This window comes from Pan paniscus, chromosome 4 (genome assembly GCF_029289425.2).
Source record: "Pan paniscus chromosome 4, NHGRI_mPanPan1-v2.0_pri, whole genome shotgun sequence".
Taxonomy (NCBI): domain Eukaryota; kingdom Metazoa; phylum Chordata; class Mammalia; order Primates; family Hominidae; genus Pan; species Pan paniscus.
This window is the reverse complement of record NC_073253.2, coordinates 19959489-19973697: the sequence shown is the minus strand read 5'-3', so window position 1 is coordinate 19973697 and position 14209 is coordinate 19959489. Positions and strand designations below refer to the sequence as shown.

Genomic DNA, 14209 nt, shown 5'->3' with positions numbered 1-14209 from the left:
CTTTTTTTTTTCTTTTAAGGCATGACTCTCGTCAGAGAATATGTTCACATTTCATTCATTTTCCACATAGCACTGCTCTTTTCGAAATTCTTCTATGATTCGACATACGCCAACATGAGCATTCCCTATTAAATATTTCCATCTTTGCATAATTTTTCTATGCTGTTTTGGGTACACAGAAATTCATTCCACATGCACTCATATGCAGAAGCAATACTGATAATCAAATAGTCACACTATTGTGTGTCTTCTTATCTTACTATGTGCATAATTATATTTGAACCAGTTGGTAACTTTGTTGGCTTCTTCAGGCAAATGTGGCTTTAATTCATTAAAATTTCCTAAAATGTCATTAGCTGGGAGGAATGCCACTGCAAACAAATGAAATATTTTTAAACCATATGGGGTGGCCAATTCACTTGTCTGAATTTTTCACCATATGCATTGGGCTGAATGACAAAAACAAATTTTATTGATGACACCTTGAGATTCACTTTTAGAAGCCTTGATGGGACTTAATTCCAAATCTGTCATGGTTTGGGGATTCTACTAAAATCCATTTTCTTCTGCAAAGTCCACCAAATCTTCAAATAAATGTTTATAAAGTGCTTCACTTTTTCCAGTCATTAATATACAAAGAAGCAGGTAAGTTCAAGAATGTTTGGATCTAACTGGGGCATGATGGCATACAGTTGATAAGAAAGATGGGGACGATTTTGAAAGTGTCATTCCTCAGCCAAAGTGAAGCATGCACTAGTTTGTCTGTGTTAGATTTAGTGGCAAATATCGGAAGTCTATCTTCTTTGACAGTCAAATCCCTAACTAAGAATATCTCATCACTCAATGAGTTTCAGAACACTGGAGGAACCTCTATATCAGCAAGCATCTTTGGTTCAGAATGTTGCTCACCTTGTGGAATTCTTTTTATTCTCTGATGAAGAGTGTTTTTTGAAGGCAAGCATGGCACTATGTGTGAAGGGGCAGAAGTCATACATGATTGAATCATTTGGCAGGAGACATTTGTTGTATTTTTCACCTGTGTTTTTACTTTTTCTATGATTTTCGAAACACTCAAAACATTGAGGGTAAATCTTTCTCACGTTGTGCACTCAGACTCACACACTAATCTCCTCTGGAAACACCCTCACAAGATACACTGCTTCACCAGGTTCTAGGTATCCCTTAATCCAGTCAAGGGATTTTAAACTTTAGGAATTTCAGTGTTTGAGATTATGTCTTTTGGGATTATGATTGGTACCATTCATGAACTAATTTCCCTAACTACGAAATTAGAATTCTGTTAGACAATATGAAAATGTACAATGTGAATCTCTAAGGGAGAGACATCATATGCAAGGTTTTCTAAGTGTATTTGATCATAGAATTCTTTTGTGGTGGCCTATCCTCCTGACTCCTATTCTAGGACTCACACCTTAGAAAACTCTCTAACACAGTCACTTTTGCATCTTTATAGTTATAAAAACTTAATTTTTTCTACATTACAGTAGAATTTTCATAAGGGGTATATAAAGGCGTCAGTCTTGGAAGAAGGCTTCTAACATCTTCTTTCATGAATCCCTCTACCCACTCCTAACTACCACCAATTGGCTTGAAGCATGAAAAGTGCATCTGCTTCTTAGATGAGACCTTCACCAAATTCTAACCATGGCAAGTGCTTAAAATCCTATCAAACTTCTCACAGGGCAAAAATAAAGGATCAGAAGTGGGGATTCTAGTTCTGGTTCCTGGCTCCTCCAGCTCATTCTTGTAATGCCCTGGTGTTTCCTTTTCCTTTTTCTGATCAGGAGTCATCCTTTTCTCCCCATCATTCCAAACACCCAGAGAGGTCAGCTAGAAGACAGACTGAACAACCAGGAGCGTACCATAGCTTTCCTTCTTGAACAAGCCTTCCGCATCAAGGAGGACATCTCTGCTTGCCTGCAGGGGACCCATGGCTTTCGAAAAGAGGAATCGCTCGCCAGGAAGTTACTGGAAAGCCACATCCAGACCATCACCAGCATCGTCAAAAAACTCAGCCAAAATATTGAGGTAGTTCTCTTTTTTGTTTTATTTTGTTTTTGTTTTGTATTTTGGCAGCATTGCTTGATAAAGATTATCAACCATCAGTGTCATTTTTCAAGTGCAGAAATATATCACTATTGCTTAAGTTTAGATGATTACATTTTAGTGGTCTAAGAGGGAAACAGTTCAATTTTTCAGCTGTTCATTTATGCCAAAAAGTAGAAGGAACTTCTATTCAAAAAATATTTACTGTATATTTATTTTGTGACAACAAAGACATTATGTCAGACATTGTGCTAAGATGCTTATGTTAGCCTAAATCTCCAAGATTCTATTAATGCAATAACTTCAAATAGAGGTTTTCATGATGCACATCAGTAATGCTCCATTGTATAGCCATTGCAATCTGATGCCAGCAATTTCTCTGGCCCCATCTTCTACCCTTCTTTCCTTCACTCTGGCCACACTGGCCTCCCAGCTCTTCCTAGGACATTCCAAACACATTCTGGCCTTGGGGTCTTTGCACTCATAATTCACTCTGGCTGGATCATCTTCCCCTAGATATTCCTATGCAACGTTCTTCATTCCTCCAGGTTTCTGTTCAAATATAGCCTCGTAACAGAGGATTTGCATGACATTTTATAAAATAGCACCTCTACCCACATGGTTTCAATCTCCCTTAAAGCCTACTTTATTTTTTTTGTCACATAGCACTCATTGCAAACTACCATGGTCTATATTTGATTCCTGTTTGTTTTCTCTTTCTAAGATATAATCTCTATAAAGTCAAAGAGTTTGTTTTCTTCATGCTAAATCCCATATCCCATACCAGACAACAGTGGTGTTGTAGTCAGCACTCTAAATATTCCTTAAATTGATGAATGAATAAATAAATTAATTTTAAGGCATTAGAGTAAAAATAGAGTTTCTCATCAAAAAAAGAAAATTCTTTGTCTAAATTAAGAGAAACATGCTTGTATAAGAGGTCTTCGAGAGTTGCTAGGGTGCAAATGTACGTGATGAATCTGGGTTAACAATTTTCATGCAAGGGCTACAGATAGTGTACTTTAGGAAACTGGCCCAAAACTTGTGGAGTTATCATGAGAATTGACAACAATGCAGTCTCACGATACTTGTCCTTTTCTACTGTCAAAGAGAATACTGGATTTTATTAAAATTATGGGATTGAACCAGCAATTACTTCTTTATGAATTTGTTCTTAAGGGCAAGGATATTGATTAATTTATTTTCCATCTGCAGGGTTTAGCAGACCCCATAATGTACCTGAGGCAGTGTGAAAAGTTAAAACTCTCAGTGAACTTTTAAAAAGCACTTTATTGGTATTTAGCACATTTTGAATTGACCTCAATGCCTCAAAGGTCAATGCCACTCTCAAAGTGATTAAAGGTATTTCCATGCATAATGAAGTATCATGAAAGTGACAAGAGGCAAGCAGCCCTGTGCCTTTTGAAATGACTAGAAAATCAAGTAAGTACAGCATAGTGCTAAAATAAGATTCCAGTTTAGGAGTCAAAACTTCTTGGTAATTGAAAAAGCCAACAACATTCTTAGAAACATTGAACTGTTTCTAAGAATATTCTATATTTTGATCTGGATTGTTATATGGTTGATTACATTACATTGAGTCAAGATCCGCCCAGATGTACACTTTGACTTGTGCGTTCAATACATATTATACCCCAGTAAAATACTATTAGCAATAAGGAGAAAGTCTTTCTTTCAAATCTCTAGAAATCTTGTAAACAGTTTATTTTTCTGTAATAACTGACTATCTTAGATTAGCTCTCTGAAAAAAGACAAATCCAAAACATTTTCCAAAAGACAAAGACAAAAACCTCAAAATACCTACAATCCTATTAAGGGTTTGGCATATATAGGAAAATGAAAAGGACTGGATTGAGTTTGTGGAAAATTGAACTAGAAAATATTTTAAAGGCTGTAGATAACATAGTTAAAACATTATGAAGAAGAAACTATTCAGCTACCTTTAGTAAATAACTATAAGCACTTTATAGAGAAATGGATGCTATTCAAGTATTTTAAAAGAACCTAACCTCATTAACCAGGTCAGCCCATTTGCAAGTTGGCTAACAAGATCAATTCAAGTGTGAGCTAAAGTTTGACACAGGTCCTTAAATGAAATGAAAAAAAAATTTTTTTAATCTACCACAATTGCATCAAAGTGCTTGTTTCTTTTTAAAACTCAAATGATTCCTTTTTTTAAGAAGGCAGTTGATTACAAGTTTTAGAATTAATTTATTTTTAACTCAAAGAAAATTTTATATATAGCATTGTTTTACTGTGGGTTTTCCCCTCAACTTACAAAAGCAATACTTGTTCATCATAATTATTTTGAAAGTTTAGGAAAAAAATGTTTAAACTTGGGGAAAAAATATCTCACAATTCAACCACCAAATGGTGATCTCTACAAATACCCAGATGAATCTCCCTTTAGTCCTTCCAAGTATTCCATTTAGGAGGCTGAGACTATGTTTGTAAGCATGATTTTTATTCTAACATTCATCCTAAACTCTATCATGTCTCATTAAAATCTCTTTGCATGGTGCATACACCATGATTTGCTTAATTATTGTCCTAATGTCGAAATATCACTTTGGGGGGCTGAGGCAGTAGGACCAATTGAGCCCAGGAGTTTGAGAACAGCCTGGGTAACATAGTGACACCCTGTCTCTACAAGAAAAAATAAATAATTAGCTGGGTAGGGTAGTGCACGCCTATAGACACAGCTCCTTGGGAGGCTGAGGTGGGAGGATTACCTGAGCCCAAGAGGTGAAGGCTGCAGTGAGCCATGATCATGCCACTGCACTCCAGCCTGGGCGACGGAGACCCTGTCTCAAAATAAAAATAATTTAAGAAAGAAATATCTTTGTGCATAAATATGTATCTGCGTTTGGATTATTTCCATAGTATCTATTCTTAGAAGTGGAATTACTAAGGTATGAATACTGTGAAAGCTCTTGATACATGTTGCCAAATTGTTTTCCGGAAAGTTTATACTAATTTACACTTCCATTAGCATTATTTGAGTGCTTTTTTTCCACTTTACCTATGCCAGAATTGAAATTTATCACTTTAATTTTTGCTAACTTCATGGAACAGAAATAAGATTTTTTTCTTAGTGAAAGTGTTGAATCCACTTTTTTAAAGTGACTATTTAAAGTAACAATTTTGGCTGAGTGCCTGTGGCTCACAACTGTGATCCCAGTGGTTTAGGGGGCTGACTTGGGAGGATTGCTTGAGGCCAAGAGTTTGAGACAGTGAGACTCTGTCTCTACAACAACAACAAAATTAATAATAATAAAGTGACAGCTTCATTTCTTCTTCTAATGATTTATGTCTTTTGTTAATTTATCTTTTGAGTTTTAGTACTTTTAAATTTTGTTGATTTGATGAGCTCTTTTATTTTACATATTAGAAATAATAACTGGTAATATGGTAGTAAGTGTTTAACAATCAGCAATCAGTTCTTTTCTAGGGGAAAAGAGAGCCTGGTTTGTAGTATTTTCCTATTTCTATGGTGTAAATACTCCTATGATTTCAAACAACCAGCAAGATGACACTGTACACAAAGATGAGATGTATACAATCCACTTTCACATACAGCTCCAGGCTGCTTGCAGTACATCACTGAAACCCTTGGCAATAGTATATGTTACAAATGTTTTTTCAGTTTGCTTTTTCTATCTTAATTGTATTTACAGTGTCTTTACAAGTTTTACACAAAGGTAAATATTCAAATATTTTGCTTTGTAATTTCTCTCATTATTGCAGTCCTCCCACCTTCATCTGTGGTTTCACTTTCTGTGATTTCAAAAGTTTACAGAAATATTAAATAGAAGATCCCAGAACCAAGTAATTCATAAGTGTTCAATCGTGTGCTGTTCTGAGTAGCAGGATGAAATTTTGCATATCCTGTTTCATCCCACCCATGGTGTGAATCATCCCTTTGTCCAGCACATTCACACTGTCAATACTCTCTGCCCATTAGTCACTCAGTAGCCTGTTGGTTACCAGATCAACTGTTCAGATGAGGTATCACAGTGCTCATGTTCAGGTAACCCTTATTTTACTTAATAATGCCCCAAAGCACAAAAGTAGTGATGCTGGCAATTCCACTATGGCAAGGAGAAGCCGTAAAGAGCTTTCTTTAGGGAAAAGGTTAGTTCTCGACTTAATAAGGAAAAAAAAAATTGTATGCTGAGTTTGCTAAAATCTATGGTAAAAACAAATCTTCTATCCATGAAATTGTGACAAAGGAAAAATAAATTCATGCTAGTTTTGCTGTCGCACTTCAAGCTACAAGAGTTACAGCCACAGTGTGTATGATATTATAGTACATTGTTATAATAGTTCTATTTTTAGATATTGTTAATCTCTTACTGATAAATAACTTTATCATAGGTATGTATGTATAGGGAGAAACAATATATATAGGGTTCAGTACTATATGAGGTTTTGGGCATCCACTGGGGGTCTTAGAACGTATCCCCCTTGGATAAGAGGAGACTACTGTACTTCTAAGACTAGAAAGTTCCTCATTCAAAGACAAAATAATCTCCTCAATTATCTGTGACTTTTATGGCTTAATTTAAAAAATATTTTAGATCTATTTTTTTCTGAAATCTATAATGATATATGACATGAGGTAAGGATCTAAATTAATTATTTTCTGAGTAATTAGAGCCCCCAGCCCACTTGTGAAATTACTCCCCCATTGATTTATGAATTGCATATAGAGTATATTCCTTTCCTACACTTACCAAGGTCTTCATGACATTACAGGTAGCTATATACATTTACTACACTGATTTACTTATCCTTATTTTAGAAAATATTTTAGCATATAGTAGAGTAAGTTTCCTTTCATCACTGTCTTTACCAAAACAGAAAACAAAATACCTGCATACATGCAAAAAGACAAAACCAAACTCTAGTTAGTGTTTTTGACACTTTTACATCTTCAATTAAGGCTTCATTTGCCCTTGGGTTGTCTCAATCCCAGTTAAAAAATGAGCAAGCGTCTGTCTGTGGTCTTTGAAATTCTTGTAATTTATTTGCTATAAAAATTCTTCCTTTCCTAGTAGAATTCATAACCATAGTTTAAACATAATTTAGGACTTTGTCAAATATAATACTTAAACTGGAATGTCTCCCCAAGTAACAGATTTGTGTTTTTCAAAGGCCTACACAGAACTCTCACTTTTTTTCTTAGTAAATACCAATTTCTTATATGTCTTCACTCTACATTGGAATTTATTTGAATGTCAAGTATAATACAATTTTTTTCTATGGACAAGCAGAATTTTTTTAAATTTTTTAAATCAATACTTATAAATGGGTACAAAAAGTTAAAAACCATGGTTCTTGGGACCACTAGCCTGGTGGTACAAGAAAGTCAGTTCTATTTCCAGAACACCAAAACACAATAAAGACGTGACTAACAACACTCATGGACAAAATCTGGACACAAATGAGCCAGAAATCTCTCATATTCTCTAAAAAATCTAGATAAACTCTTTTTCATTGTGTATGAATCCGGTTGATTCAGACTTGCTTGCACTGTGTTAACTTCATTGTGGTTCTGGTTCAATCCATAAAAAATCTTGCCTGATGCAATATTGAAAAAAATCCTTTTCCAAACTTATGGCACCAACTGTGAAATACATTTTTGTGAAAAGCTTTTATGTCAGTGATGGCCAACGGCAACCCATGACTATATCAACACAATGCATGTTCTGTTTGGTCCATATATGGTTTACAAAAGATCTTGAATAATATGCCAATATTGTTAATTTGAGCAATTTCATATAAAATCTGGATTTCTAGCTTCCTTTAAAACACTATTGAGACATCTTTCCCACCTGGCAATAATCACCTAGACTCAAACCACTGCTGCTTCCCTCAGATAAATTAGCAGAGATCACTTCTCTCTGAGATAGGACTCTCTCACTCATGCACACCATCAGCCTAATTACAAAATGCATTCATTTAGGTAACCCCTGCTTTAAATGATGTTTCCTTATCATGTGTGATGGGAAATTAATGGGAAATTTGACTCAAAATTACAGATTTTAGAAGACCAAATAAGAGCTCGAGATCAGGCGGCCACAGGAACTAACTTTGCAGTACACGAGATAAACATCAAACACCTACAAGGAGTTGGAGATCTTCGAGGAAGAGTAGCCAGGTGAGAAGAAGCATGTTGACTAATGTTTAACAGTGAATTCTTGGCCAGTGAATTCTCATTCCCAAACAAGCTCCATGCTGTGGAAAAAAGATATTGTCTACACATTAAGCTAAACTAATGAGATGGCATTTGAGAAAGTGTACCATAGAACTTTGAATGCCTCACGCTACCTGTGAGATTCAAAGTTTCTGTAAAGACCCCTTACACAGTTTGATTCCAATGGAAGTGACCAGAGTTCTGTCTTTACAGCCTCAACCGTCCAAATGCCAACATCCATACATAGACGCACCTTCATAACCATGTACGAAATCCCCATATGTGTCAAATGCTAATGAGTAAAACATTTAAAATATACAAGAATTATAATAGTCTAATGGGATTTACTGCCAAATGGATAAAGTTTTGAATAACATCTTTTGTACAAGATTTCTAAATCAAAAGAATTGATGGTATGCAGTTCAGCAAACATGTGTAGGTATTGAGAATGGCAGGACCACTCTGGCAGACACATCAAAGATGACTTGTGAATGGCTGACTGTGGACACCTTTCCATCTCTACATCTTCTGCCAGTACCTCATTCCTCTCTCCTGAAATACTCCCATCTCCATCTGGTTAATCCTCTCGGAATTAGATAATTACTACCTAAGAATTAGATAATTACTACCTAAGACAAAGCTCTCTTAGGGTATTTACCCATTTAATTCAACAAAAATGTATTAAGCACTCATCTTATGCCAGGCCATGTAATGTTAGAATTCAGCAACATGGTCTCCTTTCTATAGCTGTTTACAGTCTACCAGGAAAAACAAGCTGTATCAATAACCAATACAGTGAATGCTGTACTAAAAGTCTGGGATGCTACGGAAATGTCCAAATCAGACCCACACAGAAGAGAGGCTTCCCAGGGGAAGTGACACTTGAGCTGAGTTTTGAAGGATTTATAACAGTTAACTAGACAAGGAAAAGTGAGAAAGACAATTTACTTGGAAGAATAATATGTGCAAAAGAACTGAGGGAAGGATCACTGTGACATGTTCATGGGCCTACCTGGGAGAATGGCATTTTGGTTATGGTATTTTGGAGTAGGCATTTTGAGAAAGTTGGGACAGGAAGCCAGAGAAGCAGTCCAGACCTGGAGGATGAGGGGTCTTGTAGGCTAAGGTAAAGAGTTCGAACTTTATGTAGAAGGTTATAAATGACCATGGGGGGATTTTAAGTAAGGGGGTGGCATATCATATTTTGTGACATTCTAGTTGCAGTGAATTGGTAGAATACAAAAAAAGGTTGTGGAGATCAGAGGAAGGCTATTGTATCAATCCAGGTGAGAAGTGGCAGGGCCTAAACCAAGGCACTAGCCATGAAAGCCCAGAGTAGGGGACAGACAACACAGACATTAGAGAAATAGAATCTACAGGATTACTGCATGAATAAACATGGAGGATTAATTAAGCAGGGGGAGGTCAAGGATAGTGACCAAAGTTTCTGGGCTTGGAGACTGGTTGAATACTCATGTTATGCCACAGAGAAGAAAATATGAAACAAGGAGCAATTATAACAAGGAAGTGGAAAGAGAAACGGAGTAATAAAATGTTTGGCTTCCACCATGTTGTGTATGAGACGCCATCAGAATATTAGCTGGAATGGGCATGGAGCTCAAAGGGGAGGAAGGGAGGAGGTGTCAGGGATGCCCAAGTTTCTGGTTGGCCCACAACATAAACGACTTACTGGCTTTGGGAAAGACTTTGTAGTTCTGGAGTGTGGCTTCATTTCTGTTAAAAATAAAAGATGCCGTCTTGGAAATAATACATATGGTTAAAAAACTCTCATCCAAGAAAAAAATAACTGTCAGCCAGTCCAGAGAATAAACAGGTGAATTTATATTATATATTAATATATAAATAAATAATATATAGAAATATTTATTTCATGAATATTTTATCAATACCAAAGAAGTTTTATAACATTTGGGTAAGTTATGAAACAAGATAACAAAACAAATATCAGCAAACCCACAACCCTATTTAGATGTGCCAAGATTTTGCAAAGAAGATAAAACCAAACATGGATTCTTTGTTTGTTTCTTTTTTGAGACAGAGTCTCGCTCTGTCACCCAGGCTGGAGTGCAGTGGCGCGATCTTGGCTCACTGCAGCCTCTGCCTCCCAGGTTCAAACAATTATCATGCCTCAGCCTCCTGAGTGCCTGGGATTACAGGTGCACGCCACCATGACTGGCTAATTTCAAACATGTTTTAAATGAAATATAATTTGGTTCAATTTGGTGGTATGCTGGTGACACTCCTACCAACTATTTCTTTCTGCAAACCACTTACAAACCAATTATTTTATTTTTGTAAACCCTGTTTTATTTACAAGACAAAATAGCAAATGGATCTCAAAGAAACTAAGAGATTAAAGAAATTACATCAAGATACGCAATTCTTTTTGCTCTGCTTGCTTTTTGCTTACCTTCCCCTTCAATCAAAAGCAGTGATTTTAGGACAAGGTCTTATTTTTCCTTGAAATGTCTCCCTTTTATGGAAAATTTCTGAAATCTATTTGGCAATCTGAGACAGAGTTTGGCTAAGGGCCATGAGACTTAAATTCACCCTCCCTCTCCTGTTTCTTTTCTGTGCCTTTGCCAGGCAAATGACTAATGGACAAGCTAAGGCAGATTGATTACTGTCTTTCCACATAGAGGGACCTCTATTCCAATGAGCATTTTGGCATAAGTAAAATTAAGTTGATTGTTTTAACATAATTGCTAGCAAACATTTTACTGCTCCATAAATCAGTCTCAATATTTAATAACTACAATGAGATTTGAATTTTACACCTTATTTCCCATGGCAATACATTGCAGTTTAAAAGTAAGTCCTCCCAATGAGATGAGGTTCCCAAAGTTGCCAGCCTGCGTTTGATACCCTGTCCTTTATTTAGTAGACTAGAGGCTTGCATGGGTCATCAGAGAGAGAGGTCACGTCCCCTTAGAGATTCAGGTGAAGTGCAAAAAAGGAAAAAGTGAGCATGGGAAGGGCACCCCTAGGGATGAATATGACTTACAATCCGTAGCCGCAGTCAGAGGCGAACTCTCTAGCCCCATTTGGCTCTTTAGGACTCCAGAACAAACCTGCATGTGGGTGAAAAAAAAAAAAAAAAAGATAAATTTTGTTGATTTGTGATTAAAAGCAAAATCATGTTCTTTAAAGAAACATAATAATGTGGATATTATGACAGGCCTGGTCAGAGAGGGCAGAATAAAAACCTCTTATTCCACTCCTCTTACTTGAGACAACTCAATGCCAGTGAAAAATAAAAGAAGGAAAACAAAAAACTCCCTTTAATATAATATGGAAGTTGCTGTAACCACCGACCACAAACAGAGCACACTTACCAAATATTGTGACATTTGGACCGATACAGTCCTTCTCAGATTTAAACATAATGATTTCCCACTAGTCAACAGTCATAATTTTGAGAGACATTGGCAAAATGGAATCAAGCAGCATTACTTAGAGGCTCGGGTGGGTCATCGGAGAAAGACAGCATGTCCCCTTAGAGATTCAGGTCAGCAACACCAAACAGCCGGGAGGTATAGCCAAAGATGCAACCGTGTTCTTTATCATTTCTATCATCTAGGACCTCCCTCCTTGCCCGCTTATACCTGAGAGAAACTGGCTGAAGTGCAACAGGCTGAGGAAGGAGAGAGATTTGATACTGCAAGCCTGAATAGAGGATGCGATCTACCAGCCACCAAACACACTCACTGATCCTCTGCAGGTAGCAGAAACATTCAAAGACATAATAGTTATTATTAGAATGCAGTCATGCATATGAATCACTTCCACTATCATCCCCAGATAGACAGAAGACAGATAGATAGATGATTGACAGACAGACAGATAATAGATACATAAAAAATAAGCAAAAGACTAGTGAATACACTTCATGAAGGAACTGCCCAGAAAAGTATAGGAAGAGTTCAAGCCAAAAGTTCTCCCGGTTTCAAAGAAATTAAGAACAAAAGACAAAGAATTAAAAAAAAAAAAAAAAAAAAGGATTACTTGTGAACAGTCACATGTAATTTGGCCCTTCCAAAAGCCCCACTGAATCTACAGTAAAAAGATTTTCTCTTTAAAATATAAACCCATAAGGACCAGGGATATCAGCATAGAAGTCTTGGAACCTAGAAAGCAGATGGAAACATGAAAACTGCCTTAGCAGAATGAAAGCCAATTTTCAAGTTGTAGGATAAGCTGAGAACAACCTAACTTTATGCAACAGAATTTTCAAAAGGCTTCAGGCCCTTGCCACTAGGGAGAGGAACTGAGAGAGGCAGTGAGAGGAAGGGTCAGAAACCACTGTAGTTTATTATTAGCTTATTAGTTATTATTAACTTTCAAATTACAGACATCTTTTACTTTGATAAAATAAATAATAATTTTAAAAGTAAGGTATAAAAACTTTTCCCTCCAAAAGAGACTATCAGATAACAAAAGGAGATAGATAAACTGGAATTGCTCAGGGATAGATGAAAGAAAAAGTCAAGATACTATGAAGATTAATCTACTTTAGAAGCTCTTAAAATATAACAAATGCAACCAAAAATAATGAGTTATAAAAAGTAAAAACATGAGTAAACCACACCAAATGAAAAGAGATAGTTACTTTTCAATATAAAAATGATTGTAGAAAAATTGTCATATGACAGGCAAGGAAAACTCATCCAATATAGAACTAATAGAAGGCCCTAAAGAAGAAACAGAACGAATTCTTCAAAAAAAAAAAAAAATCATGCCTATAAGAGAAGAAAGTGTTCTTGAAATACAGATGTGAATCTATAGATTAAAAGGAAAAACTGTGACCATGGAAAAAATGATATAAGAACAATGAAACCAAGATATCCTGGTTGAAGTTGCTGAACAATAAGGATAAAGACTGCAACGAGCATCCAGGTAGACAAAGCAAGTCTCATAAAAAAGGAAAGAAATGTCATCACCTCAGACTTCTCCACCTCAACCAATGCTAGAAAAGAATGGATTGATGTTTATCATGTTCTGAAAGAAAGAAAAAAAATGTTATCTCAACTAAGTTACCTTTCAATCACAAGAGAAGTCAGGTATTCTCAAGCACTCAAGAACTTGAGAATTCTAGTACTCCTGAGCCCTGCTTTTAAAATCTGGATGACAAAATCTGGCCAACCATGGAATAAATCAAAATAAGGATCTTAGAAAAGAAATCATGGTTTGAAAGGATTATCAATGAACATCTAATCTACATATAAAGTGAACATTAAATAACCGTAGACATTCTAGTGACAGAACACAGTGCAAATGTCATAAAATTTAACATTTTAAAATTAGCAAATTATTTTTTTAAATGTTGAGGGCACAAGTATATAAACTTATTTATTTTCTCATTTTTTGGCATATGGTCAACAAATAATATCTAAAGTTGGTATTGAGATGGCAGCTGTGACAAGTATAACAATTCCAATCTATGATAGCTTTTTATAGCTTCTTTTTTTTAGAAAAGAAATCTCTCTCATAGTGAAGAAATACGTATCTGAAACTCAACAATTTCTTCATTTCTCACTACATTTATCTTTTCTTAGGTTAAAGTAAAATTAAATGTAATATTTTAAAGTTGATGCATATAATATAATCCCAGTATTCTAAATTATGTTTTCTTCCTATCTCTGTGTGTACATATATATATATATGTACACATATATTTTAAGTATATATGTATAATGATGAACAGAATGATAATCAAATATTAATAATGTTACTTTTTAAAAGGGATTTGGAAAGATCTTAACTTTCCTCTTTGTTCTTTGAGGCATGATATGAAATTTTTTCTAATGGTGATATACTATTTTAACAGAAATAATAAAATCATTCTAAAGAAGGAGGAGGCAGAGGAACTCCTTTTGGAATATAGAGTGCAGCTTTGAAAAG

The 14209-nt window shown here is 35.6% G+C and overlaps 1 protein-coding gene across 1 annotated transcript in view; it reads left to right on the top strand.

The window, feature by feature from the left end:
* The window catches only part of FAM81B (family with sequence similarity 81 member B), a 64180-nt gene that overhangs the window by 21450 nt on the left and 28521 nt on the right, over positions 1–14209 (top strand). Inside the window, exons 4-5 of the mRNA XM_008976349.4 lie at positions 1806–2049; positions 8133–8251. Of these exons, the coding sequence (XP_008974597.2) occupies positions 1806–2049; positions 8133–8251 (363 nt within the window). The remainder of the gene's footprint in view (positions 1–1805; positions 2050–8132; positions 8252–14209) is intronic.